At 46.2% G+C, this 15,615-nt stretch overlaps 2 protein-coding genes across 8 annotated transcripts in view; one reads left to right on the forward strand and one right to left on the reverse strand.

Annotated features, from left to right (window-relative positions):
- The window catches only part of LOC123755952 (uncharacterized), a 25,577-nt gene extending 15,410 nt beyond the window's left edge, over positions 1 to 10,167 (forward strand). The window contains exons 2-3 of the mRNA XM_045738936.2: positions 6,787 to 6,856; positions 8,550 to 10,167. Of these exons, the coding sequence (XP_045594892.1) occupies positions 6,787 to 6,856; positions 8,550 to 9,719 (1,240 nt within the window). The 3' untranslated portion in view covers positions 9,720 to 10,167. The remainder of the gene's footprint in view (positions 1 to 6,786; positions 6,857 to 8,549) is intronic.
- LOC123755953 (COMM domain-containing protein 4) overlaps positions 1 to 15,615 on the reverse strand; it is a 209,806-nt gene that overhangs the window by 65,063 nt on the left and 129,128 nt on the right. The window lies entirely within an intron of this gene.

Below are 15,615 nucleotides of genomic sequence, written 5' to 3' on the forward strand. Positions count from 1 at the left end.
AACTAAACCTCACATCGCTGGAAGAAAGAAGTTAGGAGGAGACATGATCACCACATACAAGATTCTCAGAAGCACTGATAGAGTAGATAAAGACAACTTATTTAACACAGAAAACACACGCACTAGGTGACACAGGTGTTAACTGAGTACCCAGACATTGAGATATTAGAAAGAACTTGTTCAGTGTCAGAGTAGTTAACAGATGGAATGCATTAGGCAGTGATGTGGTGGAGGCTGACTCCATACACAGTTTCAAATGTAGATATGATAGAGTCCAGTAGGCTTAGGAACCTGTACACCTGTTCACAGGCGGGATCAAGGAGCCGAAGCTCAACCCCCGCAAGCACCGCTTAGTGAGTACACACACACACACACATGTACAGTACTAGTACTGAGGAGTTCTGGGATACAAGTCTAGGACATGTATCTCTCTGGTATAATCTTTACATTACTAAGAACTTGTAAAAAAGTTGGTGGCTTGATATTCCGACCCGTCCTCTCTTGCCTCAACGGACCATAAACGTTGTGCTAACTCCCGCGAACCTAACATAACCAACCCTAACCAACCCAACCTAACCTGTCGACGCTCGCATAGAAAACGTGACTGCTCCTGAGCCGCTGTGATTTATAGTACCACGTGTTCTGGTGTGGCCCACCCTGAGGTGTGGGCCACCCTGAGGTGTGGGCCACCCTGAGGTGTGGGCCACCCTGAGGTGTGACAGTGTTCTGGTGTGGGCCACCCTGAGGTGTGGGCCACCCTGAGGTGTGACAGTGTTCTGGTGTGGGCCACCCCTGAGGTGTGACAGTGTTCTGGTGTGGGCCACCCCTGAGGTGTGACAGTGTTCTGGTGTGGCCCACCCTGAGGTGTGGGCCACCCTGAGGTGTGGGCCACCCCTGAGGTGTGGGCCACCCCTGAGGTGTGGGCCACCCCTGAGGTGTGACAGTGTTCTGGTGTGGGCCACCCCTGAGGTGTGACAGTGTTCTGGTGTGGCCCACCCTGAGGTGTGGGCCACCCTGAGGTGTGGGCCACCCTGAGGTGTGAGGTGTATCAAGTATATCAACTATCCTCTTTCCTCATGCGTCACATTTGTTACGGAATAGACCAAACCGTTACAAATGTGACGTATAAGTAACATTTAAAGCACCGTAATATTATAACACCATGAAGGTGTTTAGTTTAAAATTTCACATACAACATGAGTCAGTCATAGAAGATATTTGAGGGCGCCAGACAGTGGCTTGCTATCAATTAATTAGTCATACATCCAGAGTGTTCATCGCAGCAGGTCAGGTCGTGTGAAGTGACCTTGCTTTCTGCTAAGGTGATAATTGCACACGGTTGGCTGTTTCCGTCAAACGAGCCGCTGTCTAGAGTTTTAGGTAGAGCCGCTGTCTAGGGTTTTATCTTACTTGTTAGATAGAGCCAAGCTCCCGGTTCCTCTATAAATATCCATGGAACTGTACACACAGACACAGAGGATTGAAGACTGAGCAGGAGCGAGAGTTAGGTCGCTTGTCAAGAGGTTTCAGTCACCAGACTGACCTCCTCAGGTCAGGTGGGGACAGTCTGTCAGCCGTAGCCACCCCCCCTCCCTTCTCCTCTTTATCAAACTTAGTCTCAAGTCTTTGGTGAGTGAACTTTAAGGTGACTTATCTGGTGTGTTTCCAACTTAAGGTGTTGTGTGATTTTCAGGGACAGTCAGCCGTAGTGTGCTCAAATTCTTGTGTTGTGACTCACCTTGTGTCTTAATCTTGACATAGGGAACATAAAGTTAACTTTATGTTAACTTTATGTGGAATTATGATACTTATAATACTAAACATACAGTTGATTAACTTATTCTTGTAAATTCGGTTCCATAAACTTGTTAACTTGACAACTTGGGTGGAGAGTACTGTGAAGCTTATGGGCATAACTTATGAATTAATGAGTCTTGGTTATACAGGTATACATGCTGACAGTTGATACATGCTAACATGAACACCTTTGATAATATTGTTGTAGAGACAAGTTCCACTCTTGTCTTGTATATGATTCACCAGAATGGATGGTGGCAGCAACTTTTTTCTTTAACATTTTCCATTTCTGTTTTCTACTCTTCTACCTTTTCTACCATTTTCTACTCTCCTCATTGATCTAATTCTCTCCCTCTCACCATAACTCTCCCCTCACCAATAATCCTCCCCCCTCCCCCCCCCTCACACCTCCCTCCCCCCTCTCTACCTCCCCCCCACTCTCTACCTCCCTCCCCCCTCTCTACCTCCCCCCCTCTCTACCTCCCTCCCCCCTCTCTACCTCCCTCCCCCATGATATTCTTCAGATTTCATTTCTTTTCATTCGTTTTCCGACACGCTACAATATTCACGTTTTCTATGCCAAGGCATCGATAGGCGTGGAGGGTTGCTTGGGTTCGTACGTTAAGGACAAGTTATAGTAGTTGGCTTTTGTATGGAGTGGCAAACTCCAGGGGTGGGGGGTGGGGGAGGGTTAAGGAAGGGGAAGGGAAGGGGAAAAGGGAGGGGGGGGGAAAGGGAGAGGGGGAAGATATGTGAAGGAGAGGGGGGGGGTAAGGAAGAAGGGGGGGGGGTAAGGAAGAAGGGGGGGTGTTGTGGAGGAGGGGGGGGGGGGTTAGGAAGAAAGGGGGGGAGGAGGGGGGGAGAAGATGTGAAGGCCTATACTCCCCCTCCCCCTCTAACATATATATATAAACACTACATATTTTCAGAAGCTATATATATACCGACAAGCATTTAAATATCTTTACTTGCTAAAAGTAGTGCAATTATGAGGGTGTAGAGTGTGTGAGGTGCAGCACTCAACCTCACTGTACTCACCTAGTTGTGTTTGCGGGGGTTGAGCTCTGGCTCTTTGGTCCCGCCTCTCAACTGTCAATCAACTGGTGTACAGATTCCTGAGCCTACTGGGCTCTGTCATATCTACACTTGAAACTGTGTATGGAGTCAGCCTCCACCACATCACTGCCTAATGCATTCCATTTATTAACTACTCTGACACTGAAAAAGTTCTTTCTAACGTCTCTGTGGCTCATCTGGGTACTAAGTTTCCACCTGTGTCTCCTTGTTCGTGTTCCACCCGTGCTGAAGAGTTTGTCTTTGTCCACCCTGTCAATTCCCCTGAGAATTTTGTAGGTGGTTGTCATGTCTCCCCTTACTCTTCTGTTTTCCAGGGATGTGAGGTTCAGCTCCTTTAGCCTTTCCTCGTAGCTCATTCCTCTCAGTTCCGGGACTGAACTGTGAGGCGGGGCCGGTGTCTTTGCTATGTTGTGTCTGCAGAATCGAGCTATTAGCTCTTGGACCCCGCCTTTCTAACCAATCTATTTTTTATATATTACATCTACTACATATATTTCTCTCTTAACACACTCACATACATCCCCAGGAAGCAGCTAACTCCCAGGTACAAATTTACTGATAAATAGGTACTTTTTACTCAGTACATATTAACTGAGGAACCAGGTACCTCGGCCGGGAATCGAACCCGGGCCCTTAGGACTACGACTCCAAGACTACGACTACGACAACAAGAGCATGTTACAAAGCTTTTTGAATGGCTATCATCTATGTAAAGTTGAACACTGAAACGTGTAGGCAGCACAAATACCTTGGAGTTGGTATTAACAGTGACATTGTAAATGATCTACACCGTAGGTTAAAAGAAAGACTAAAACCATTGAGAACACTTACTGGTAAGAATATTGGTATCAATATTAAATATGCTAGACTATTCTATATGATGTTTGTTAGATCTCTCGTTGATTATAATGCTCTGCACTTAATTAATTTCCCCTCCTCTGTGTTGGACAAACTTGAAGTAGTACAGAATGAAGCCATGAGGATAATTCTTGGTGCCCCAAGATGCACAAGAATCATCAACATGAGGGAAGAACTGAAGCTTCCAACCATACTAGAGAGAATTACGCATGTCAACTCTACCTTTTGTCTTAAAGTCATGAGAGACCCTACATCTCCTGCATTGCTCAGAGACAAATTATTTAGTGCTGTTAACCTGTCTCCTATATTCTCTTTATCTGTACCCCACCATTCAAGTATCATACACACCCGTCACCAAGAAAGGTAATGAGAATCTTGCTCTTCTCTAAGCTGTCACACTTGAAACAATTGCCTCCTTCATCGAAAATTTAAGATCTCACGAGCACTGTGTCTACACCGAGGGCTCAGTCCAATCCTCTACTGGACGGACTGCAGCAGCATGTAGGTTTTATTGAAATAATATTTGCACACAGACTGTCAGTGTCAGGTTAAACAACTGGCTGACCTCCACACAAGCAGAACTACAACTAGCTACCAGAACATTAAAAAACATTGGAGGAGGAATAATATTCTGTGATTCAAAGTCTGCTCTTCATGCAATCGAAAACTCCTGGAAGATTAACAGCAAGAACCTCATACTCCCAATTATTTTATGACATAATCGCTGCACACAGAGTAAAGGGTTTCGAATTTCCTTTGTATGGATACCTTCACACATAAATATAACCCATCATAATGAGACAGACATTGCAGCCAAATTAGCGTGTAACAAAGATGAAGTTGAATTAGATCTAGGTATCCCCATCTCTGCTGTCAAAACTGTATTGTTCTAAACACTTAGGCCTGATAAGAAAGAAATTACTGACTCCCAACGACCTGAAAGCACCAGTATAAAAAGCTATGATTTGTTCAGATCTGAAACCTATGTTTATGGGCAGCACAAAACATCGACCAAACTGTGCGACACAGTAGGTGCCAGGATCAGGTTGGGTTACCGTTACCTGTGGCAGGTGGCTACAGGTGACGGATCTCCCAATCCTGAGCACTCCAGGTGCAAACTCTGTGAGCAGGAACTACGGCATGATCTCCCGCACTACATCACCGAATGCCCAGTTATTAGACCTTTCAGACCAGTTGGCAAGAGGATCTGGTACCTGGTACTTTGCAATTACTTTATTCACTCTCGTGTTCTTGAAGATATCCTCATAGTGCACCCAAAATTTTTAGCATCATGTAGCTAGCTTTTTGACACATTGTACTCCCCTTCATAAAGTCTAGGGTAGCTGTACAAATGCAGATGTACCTAAATACCTAAATCTTAAAAAAATCAGATGTACCTTTATTATGTGTTAATAAAAAAAAAATTAAAACCCGTTTGAGAGTCTCCAACTATTTCCAGAGTTTCCTGCTTTAACTGCAGCTCTGGTTTCTTGTCCCTGCTGGTCTACTGATCCATCTGTGAAGTAAGTGAAGCTGTCAGATGCCAAGTTTGCTCCTATATGCATCTGTGCAATATTACGTAGCAGATGAGGATTTGTCTGGTTCTTTTTTCCTTCAAGAACCATAATCTTAAAGTCTGCTGGCAGAGATTCCTAAGAGGCTTGCATAACAAAGTCTGCATGTATTTCGTCGACACCCTTCTCAGTGACTGTGTTTGTTATATCGAATGTATTGATGGTGTTTATCGCACAATGGGTCCATCTGTTGCTATTGGAGGCTCTTCTGTCCAGAGTTAGTGCTCCAGTGATTATATCTCTAAGTGAACTGATTCTGGGTCTAGTCAATATCTTGGTCAGCATGCACGCAGCAATCCCTTTTATTCTTATTTCAATCGATGTTAGCTTGGTTTCTAGTCTTAGGTTCAGTATTTTAGTCCATCTGGGAGCTCCTGTTATGACTCGCATTGCATCATTTAGAATAACCTCAACGTTTGCCCACTGACCAGGAGAAAGAGTGAGTAAGGCAGGCGCTGCATAATCAACTAGGGAACGAACGGCGTGTATGTAAAACATTCTTACCACTTTGTGTCCCACTCCTAGACGGGGCCCTGTGATTGCTCTCATTATATTCAGTCGTGATTTTGCTTTCTCCTTCAGATATTGAATTTGCTTGTTGAATATCATTTTAGCATCTATCCACACTCCGAGATATTGATATTGTGTAACCCACTGAAGGTTAATGTCTTGAATACGTAGGTGCCTGTCTGGAGTGTTGCTGCCTTGTCTCATTGCCTTAAACTTCTGTGCAGATATTTTTATCCCTAAAATGAAGCATTCAGATGTTACTTTATCTAACGCCGCTTGTGCTTTATTTATTCGTGAAGGACCTGTAATGACTAATGCTATATCATCAGCATAGCTTACCAATTTAACCCCTTCTGCAAATGTCATGGTAACGAGGTTTTCCATAAGGATGTTAAAAAGACTAGGACTGAGGACTCCTCCTTGTGGAGTCCCATTCTCATTCAAGTGGTAATCTGACACGTGTCCTTGCAACTTTACTCTGGCATACCTGTGACTTAGGTAATCTTGAAACCATCCTATCCATATTTCCCTTTACACCTTTTTTAACTAAGGTGTGTAAAATTGCTTGTGAGCTTGCAAATAATCAATGCAGTTTTCTAGATTTCTAGATTGTTGACTGTCATTTTAAATTTTAAGTCGAAAATAATTATTCTCCGCATTCTGTTACACGTGACACAATACTAAACATTATTCAGACTCTGTTGACCAGCCCACACACTTGAAGGTGAAGGGACGACGACGTTTCGGTCCGTCCTGGACCATTCTCAAGTCGATCCTTCTAGTGTGTGGTCTAGTCAACACACTTTAGCCACGTTATTGTGACTCCTCGCCTGCATGATTCAGACTCTGTTTTCTGAGAGCCGGGACCTGAGTCCACAGTGTAGCTTTGTGTTACACCTCATGACGACACACTCTACACAAATAAAGTTTTCGTATTGAAGACACACTGATGCCCCATTTTCTGTTGCAGACGGAGCGACGTGATGGGTTGCTTGTGGGTGGCGACCTGTCTTGCTTCAGCCCTTGCTATCACTAAACCGGTAAGCTGCTGCCCTTGCTGTCACGCCCCCAGGTATGCTGTTAAACCCCCAGGTATGCTGTCACGCCCCCAGGTATGCTGTCACACTCCCTGGTATGCTGTCACAACCCCAGGCATGCTGTCACACCCCCAGGTATGCTGTCACACCCCCAGGTATGCTGTCACACACCCCAGGTATGCTGTCACGCCCCCAGGTATGCTGTCACATCCCCCAGGTATGCTGTCACACCCCCTGGTATGCTGTCACACACCCCAGGCATGCTGTCACACCCCCAGGTATGCTGTCACACCCCCAGGTATGCTGTCACACCCCCCAGGTATGCTGTCACGCCCCCAGGTATGCTGTCACGCCCCCAGGTATGCTGACACATCCCCCAGGTATGCTGTCACACCCCCAGGTATGCTGTCACACCCCCAGGTATGCTGTCACGCCCCCAGGTATGCTGTCACGCCCCCAGGTATGCTGTCACGCCCCCAGGTATGCTGTCACGCCCCCAGGTATGCTGTCACGCCCCCAGGTATGCTGTCACACCCCCAGGTATGCTGTCACGCCCCCAGGTATGCTGTCACCCCCCCAGGTATGCTGTCACACCCCCAGGTATGCTGTCACACCCCCCTGGTATGCTGTCACCCCCCAGGTATGCTGTCACACCCCCAGGTATGCTGTCACACACCCCAGGTATGCTGTCACACCCCCAGGTATGCTGTCACACCCCCAGGTATGCAGTCACACCCCCCTGGTATGCTGTCACCCCCCAGGTATGCTGTCACACCCCCAGGTATGCTGTCACACCCCCAGGTATGCTGTCACACACCCCAGGTATGCTGTCACACCCCCTGGTATGCTGTCACACCCCCAGGTATGCTGTCACACCCCCAGGTATGCTGTTAAACCCCCAGGTATGCTGTCACACCCCCAGGTATGCTGTTAAACCCCCAGGTATGCTGTCACACCCCCCAGGTATGCTATCACACCTGGTATGCTGTTATATCCCCCAGGTATGCTGTCACACCCCCAGGTATGCTGTCACATCCCCCAGGTATGCTGTCACACCCCCAGGTATGCTGTCACACACCCCAGGTATGCTGTCACACCCCCCCAGGTATGCTGTCACACCCCCAGGTATGCTGTCACACCCCCAGGTATGCTGTCACCCCCAGGTATGCTGTCACACCCCCTGGTATCTGGTATGCTGTCACATCCCCCAGGTATGCTGTCACACCCCCAGGTATGCTGTTAAACCTCCTGGTATCTGGTATGCTGTCACATCCCCAAGGTAACCAACTTCCGGCGCTGCGGCCATCTTTGAGCATCATTTCCTGCATTTCCCGTACTTTCGTACATTTCAGGATGTTGCAGGCGTGCTTTACCATTTGTGTTCCATCCACTCTCGTGCCGTGCTTCAATGTGTTTCTGTTCTATACAGTGGCGCCTGCCATGGCTGTTCAAATAGCTTACGTACAGATCACACAATAATAACAAGTTCTTGCCAACACAATTACCAGTCAGCACTAGTCCCCATCATTATATTTCTAGTGTAAGCCCTGCAAGCGGAATTGTTTTCCAATATAAGTCTCCACTAGTAAACCTATTTTTCAACCAAATTCTCCACTAGTAAAAATATTCTTTAATAAACGTCTCCATTAGTAACTTTCTTGAGTTCCTCACTAACTGCGTGTGTTGTCTCCGTCAGGTTGAAGATGACTCGCAGGAGAAGCAGGTGTTACCAGGTGAGGAGGCCTCGCCTTATGTAACATCCCGACTGTTGCCCTCCTACAGCAGTGACTCCTCAGGCTTCTGGCCCTTGCGTGGCAAGCGTCCACCCTCCGGAGACCTGACCACGGCGGGGAGGCGCACCCTGGTCATGGGCAGTGATGGGGCGTTCTGGCTAACCCGCGGCAAGAAGGCCTACCAGGGTCACCAGCCCTTCTATTGGGGCTCCAACCAAGACCTGTGGGGGGAGACGCCCTACACACGCAAGCCGGGAGAAGGGGCGGAAGAGGTCACGTCCCTCCGTCCGCCATCTCAATTTCCTACTCCTGGGGATACAAAGCAGAGCTCACGAGGCAAGCGAGACAGCGGAGGACCTTTCTGGGTCTCCCGTGGTAAGAAAGATGGCGGGCCCTTCTGGGTAGCTCGGGGCAAGCGAGTAATGGGCACCGACCTGGCTTGGGGCGCCAACCCATGGATTATGGGCATGCGCAGCCAAGATGTCGACCAGGATGACGTTATTTCATATCTAAGCTCCGACGACATTTTCTTCAGCAAGCGCGAGGGCGGAGGTCCCTTCTGGACTAGTCGCGGCAAGAAGCCAGCTGGTGGTGGGCCCGGCGGCAGCCCACCGTTGTGGGTGAGTCGTGTGGGCAAGTCGTCAGGGGACAAGACCTTCTGGGTGGCCAGGGGCAAGAAGGAGGCGCCACACACACATCCCTTCTGGATATCACGAGGCAAACGGGACGACGCCAACATCACCTCATTCTGGGTTGCCAGAGGCAAGAAGGCAGGAGAAAGTCATCCATTTTGGATTGCCAGAGGCAAGGCAGATCATGCGACACACCCGTTTTGGGAAAGAAGAGGGAAAGATGAACCAGAAGGTCATCCATTGTGGATAACTCGAGGGAAGAAAGAAGTAAAAACAAAACCATTCTGGGTGTCGAGAGAAGAGTCGGACGGGGCCCCATACTGGGTGTCTGGAGGGCGCAGGGAGGACCAGCGGCCCTCTGACGGTGGTGGTGTCCCCGTCCCACGGACAGTGGCACGTGACAGTCACGAGGACCCCGTCATGGCGTACCTGCTACAGGTACTAGCAGAGGGACAGAATGACACCGTGCCGGAGGACGCCCGCAGCAAGACCTGGCTGTAGGATGACCTCCTTCACCGAGGGACTGGTAGCTCTCAGGGCCGCCATCCACATACCATCATCAGCACCCACTCTTGTCCACCTCTTGCCTCATTAACATATCTGTAAATGCTGAAGACCTTCCTCCCGCACCAGGGGGCCAGGAGGCGGTGTGGCCACCTGGCACCTTGGGCTAGGTGAGGTCATTATCAGGATAAAGTGCTAAGCCTGTGTGATTATATAGGACCTTTGACTAGTCTGTAGAGACCAATAGGGAATTGGAACCTGTAGTTACATGACCCTGGAGCTAAATCCCGAGCTGTGCCCCAGGGGTCTAGAATGCGTGGACCTGTGGCAGGACCTGCCGGCGAGGTGATGGGACTACACACTGCAAGACCAGAGGGGACTAAGCTTAGCGGTTGCCAGATGAGGCAACCTCAGTATTTATGTAATAAATAAACAAACAATTAAAGCTGGTTTTATTCTCAGGTATGGAAGCGTGTTTGTTTTCATGTCAATTAATGAGAGGAGATAACATGTCCTTTTCGAGATTGTGTATGCCAAAGCTGGACTTGGGTCATGACTTATTTGATCATAACTTGATCAGTTAGATTATTGCTTCTATTGGCCCACGGGCTACCATATTCACTCCAATTCGGCTAAGCTGTAATTTCTGCAGAAATTTGTCCAATAGCCATATGAAAACCTTCAATTATATTTTGAAAACAAATCTTATATTTGTTGCGAGGATACTGAGCAGCCGTGGAGCTGTGATGTTCAGTGTTCTGTGAGTGTATCTCTACTCCTCACTGGGTCTGTTCTCTATTATCTATCACATCTTTCACTCCAGAATGTTGTTATTCTGTTGTACATATCTAGGACCACATCGTCGATAACTTTCACGTAGATTTATCACTTCCTGCATCTGCTTACCAGAGAGAACACCGAGCGCCTTGAGACGGTCTCGATAATTAAGGTTTGACCCCTCGAGGGGTCACCAGAGTTTACTACAGCAACATTTGCATCATAGAGTCTACTGAACAGTTATGGGATTTAGGTGTTTATCCTCCCTGCTTTCCCCCTCTCCCTATTCTCTCGGAAAATGTATTATTAAAAACCACAAACAATTGTATGGGTCACTTGAAGAATATATTATGACCACTAAGTGCTCAACCCGTTCTCGCAAATTCGTAAAGTCAATATTGACTTATTAACTACGTGCATAGGTGATATACTAAACATAATAGATACCCTTAAAAAGATTCATAGAAAACACCGACCTTACCTAACCTTGTTAGTATCTTAAGATAAGCATCTTATTGCTTCATAATTACAATTATTACTTAACCTATACCTATTATAGGTTAGGTAATAATTGTAATTACGAAGCAATAAGATGCTTATCTTAACATACTAAGTAGGTTAGGTAAGGTCGGTGTTTTCTATGAATCTTTTTAAGGGTATCTATTATGTTAAGTATGTCACCTATGCACATATTTAATAAGTCAATATTGACTTATTAAAGGGAAGGGAAGTGCTCAAGGGAAGTCACGTCATATATTTCACCTTTTAACTCCATGAAAGTTGCATGGGGGATATCTATGAATTATAATATTTCTTAAAGCATTTAACTTAGGCCTCCCTTGATCAGCCTACGGACCCATTATCCCCTGGCAATTTGGGTGAAACTTGCCCCAAGTATCTGGTCTTTAATTTTGGACAGACAAAAAATAAATGTCTGTCTGATAAATGATATTTCTCTAATTTATCTAATGATAAATTATCTCTTCAGTATACTATTAGGGTACCCGGCAGGTACCAGGGTATCCGGCAGGTCCCAGGGTACCCGGCAGGTCCCAGGGTACCCGGCAGGTACCAGGGTACCCGGCAGGTACCAGGGTATCCGGCAGGTCCCAGGGTATCCGGCAGGTCCCAGGGTACCCGGCAGGTACCAGGGTACCCGGCAGGTCCCAGGGTACCCGGCAGGTCCCAAGGTACCCGACAGGTCCCAGGGTACCCGACAGATCATAGGGTACCCGGCAGGTCCCAGAGTACCCGACAGGTCCCAGGGTACCCGACAGGTCATAGGGTACCCGGTAGGTCCCAGGATAATCTCTCTCTTCCCCTTGTTTTTTCACCTCTCTTCTTTTCCACATTTGCCTGACCCCTTCATCTCTCCTAATTTCTCCCTATCACCATCTCTGTACTCTCCTCTCCACTTCAACCCTGGTTATCTTCTTTCCTCCTTTTCCACCCTTTCCCACTCTTCACTCCATGACTCCCATGTCCCTGGCTCCCACTCCATCCCACTCAATAAGTACTGAAACTGCTGAATGGGTCTTTGAGATGTTCTATTTATTTTTATTTTGTTTTTCTTCTTCTCTGTTTTGAACTCCACGGCAATCACACGACATATTTCACTATATGATCGACTCCATGAAAATAGCATTGGAGGAGGGGGGGGGGGGCAATCTTTATTTGTAAATATTTCTTAAAGCATTTAACTTAAGTGTAACTCGACCAGCCTATGTCTATCTCGCACCCCAGACTATTCTCCCTGCAAATTTGGATGAGAGTTCAGAGACTCTGGCCTCCAATATTTGACAGACATTCTCTCTCTCGCAGTACAGCCCCGCAGTATAGATAATAAGAGACCCCCCTAGAGCCGCCAGCTCCTCTCCCTGCGCTTCAGTGTGGCGATACAGAGAGGAAACACACACACACACACACGGCTGCCATAGTGCCTGGTGCCTGCCCGCCATCTGAGCAGCTGGAGGAACGCGACAATCTGTGACAACTAACCTTGCATGTAACCAATGTCGTAACCCATTTTATTTAATGATTTAAATAAAATTAACTAATATATTACAAATATATAGAGGTAGCAGGAGACAATATGAGAGTGTACGTGGGTGCAACACAAGACTTCTCCGGATGCTACATATCCTCTTCTTCCAGGCCGAGGGACCCTACAATCATAACCAGAGGTGGTACCCTTTATATATATTATATATTATATATATATATATATATATATATATATATATATATATATATATATATATATATATATATACACACACACACACACACACACACACACACACACACATACTAGCTGTACCCGGCCACGCATTGCTTTGGCTCAGCAACCTTTCCCCGTCTCCTCGTCCTCCCCACCATTCCCCCCCCCTCCCCCGTCCCTTTGTCCTCCCAACCATCCCCCACTCCACCGTCCCCCTCGTCCTCCCCCACTCCCCCGTCCCCTCGTCCTCCCCACCATTTCCCATCCGATGCAGTCCCAAATGCTCTGATGTTCCCATCAGAAAATTGAGAACATCAAATGATCTGATGTTTCCATCACTGAAATATAAGAAAAAGTTAAAAAAAAAAACGAAATAAAAAACAGGACAAAATAAAAACATAAACTATACTGATGAAATGAACGGTATGGTAAGGAACACAGCTTAATTCCAATGTTGTAACAAGCGGAAAATAGAGACATTTACGGTTTGTGTTTCCAGGGGGCCGGGTACCATGCAGACCTTATGTACTTGAATAAGGTATAGATTGAACAATTATTTACTTCATCAGGAAAGGAGTTTCATATATTGGATCCCTCTATATACACCGAGTGTTGCACACATCTAGTCTGGCTGGGAATACCAGAGAGACATTTATTTCCTGAGTGATGTTCATTGTTTTATTAAAGTCCTTTTATTAGAGTTCAAAAACAGGATTATAATTTAGGCATAAGTATTGTAAGTGCACAAGAGAAAGTGTGGAGTGTATGTTCAGCATCTTCAAGGAGTTGAACAGAGGGAATATGTGCTGTCTGAACTCAGAATTTGTGATAGTTCTGATAGCTGATTCTTGGTGCGTGATGATGGGCTATTGAGGCAATATGTGAAGGGCTGAACCCCCTCACACAGACCCTGTAAGTTAAATATATTAACAAGCAGTACTGTGTGTAGAGAGAGCAGCAAGAGACACAGTATCTCATATTTTAAACCAACAGTTTTAGATATTTTTTTTTGTTAGCCTATATCTTGAATGTGGGTTCTTAAGTTTGTCTAAAAACTTGACCTCAGTTTTAAAAGTGAGCTTTTAAAACTGAGCCTCGGCCTCACACGTGTGGGGTACGGTGGTTCGAGTCTCCCAGAGCCCAGGTCAATGGCCCTTTACTTTTACTAGTAATATTTACACTGTCTAATCGAAGGTGTGTTTGTGTGATTATTTGTTTCCAGATAAAAAGTAGTTGGTCTCTTTAATGTTTAGTGTGAGCGTGACAATCTGTGGGTTGGTACAAGAATTCAACCAACTACGAACCACTTATTTTGATGAAAGGGAGCAGTAGAGCAACAGAAGTACACTTACATCGCATCAGGCTTGGATACCCATGTGCATGGGAAATAGACTTACAGGTTCCGGAAGATGAGAGGAAATGTCAGCACTGTGGAGAAATGCCCGATAGACCACTGGAACATTATCTAACACAGTGCACAGTTACAAACCCATTAAGATTTCAACTTAGATTCAACAGAGCAGAAGAAATTGTTAATTAAACACATGGGGCAAAATCTTACTGAAGCGACCAAACGAGTCATAACTACTCATACTCCGCCCAAGTAAAACAGAAACAAGCAACACTTAGTGGGCCAGCCAGAGGCTTAGGGCCCGCGCAGGAATATCCCTGCAAAAAAAAAAAAAAAAAAAACACTGGGAAAGATCTTTATGTTTCTGTTACGATAATGAAAGAGCGTTCAGTATCAAGTGCTTTTAATAGCACATTTACGCCATCAAAATGTTTATTGAGTGATGTGTCATTCTGGTTAAATACTGATACGATAATGTTAGACTTAAGTTTGGATTTCTCCTGGTTGTCCATGTGGTAACTGCAGCAGTCACTATCAATGTCCTGGTTACTAAACATATATGTCCGCAGATTTAGTTCAGAGTCAATGTCAGGCTGCATTGAGAATGTACCAGTAAAGAGTACACAAATATGAGTATGTGTAGAGAGTATACTGTATGAGGGAAGTGTATGGTAGAGTATATCCTGCTACAGTTTCAGTTACCCTCTAAATAAACTAAATGGAACAAAATTTTTGAAAAATGGAACATTTTTTTTTTTTTTTTTTTTTTAGATATATACAAGAGCTGTACAAGAATGTAACAACTCTTGTATATATCTAAAAAAAAAAAAAAAAAAAAAAAAGGTAAAAATTGAGTAACATTTTATAATACACAAAATGTTTTAATATCGTGAGTGGAGGCTTACTGGCTCTCAGTTATGTCAACGTCAACAAAGAATGTCGTTAGCTGCAGGTGACTTTTTATTTCACATAAATTGCCTGCGCAGGTTTACTTAGCAATGATCGTTCCGTTGGTGGCTTATCTTGAGATGATTTCGAGGCTTACATCCCCGCGGCCCGGTCCTCCACCAGGCCTCCTTTGTATTACACCCCCTCCCCCCCCCCCAGGAAGCAGCCCGTAGCAGCTGTCTAACTCCCAGGTATCTATTTACTGCAAAGTGAACAGAGGCAACAGGGTGAAAGAAACTATGCCCATTTGTTTCCGCCTCCACCGGAGATCGAACCCGGAACATCAGGACTACGAATCCAAAGCGCTGTCCACTCAGCTGTCAGGTCCAGCGTAGTACTGCTGGACTTGGGCTTCCTTTGCAAATTTGATGCATTGTTTTGAAGCGGGACGGACGCGTCCCGCTTCATCCGTCTCGCTTTTGAAGCGGGACGGACGCGTCCCGCTTCATCCGTCTCGCTTTTGAAGCGGGACAGACGGACGCGTCCCGCTTCATCCGTCTCGCTTTTGAAGCGGAACAGACGGACGCGTCCCGCTTCATCCGTCTCGCTTTTGAAGCGGGACAGACGGACGCGTCCCGCTTCATCCGTCTCGCTTT

Source organism: Procambarus clarkii, chromosome 43 (assembly GCF_040958095.1).
Source record: "Procambarus clarkii isolate CNS0578487 chromosome 43, FALCON_Pclarkii_2.0, whole genome shotgun sequence".
Lineage (NCBI taxonomy): Eukaryota > Metazoa > Arthropoda > Malacostraca > Decapoda > Cambaridae > Procambarus > Procambarus clarkii.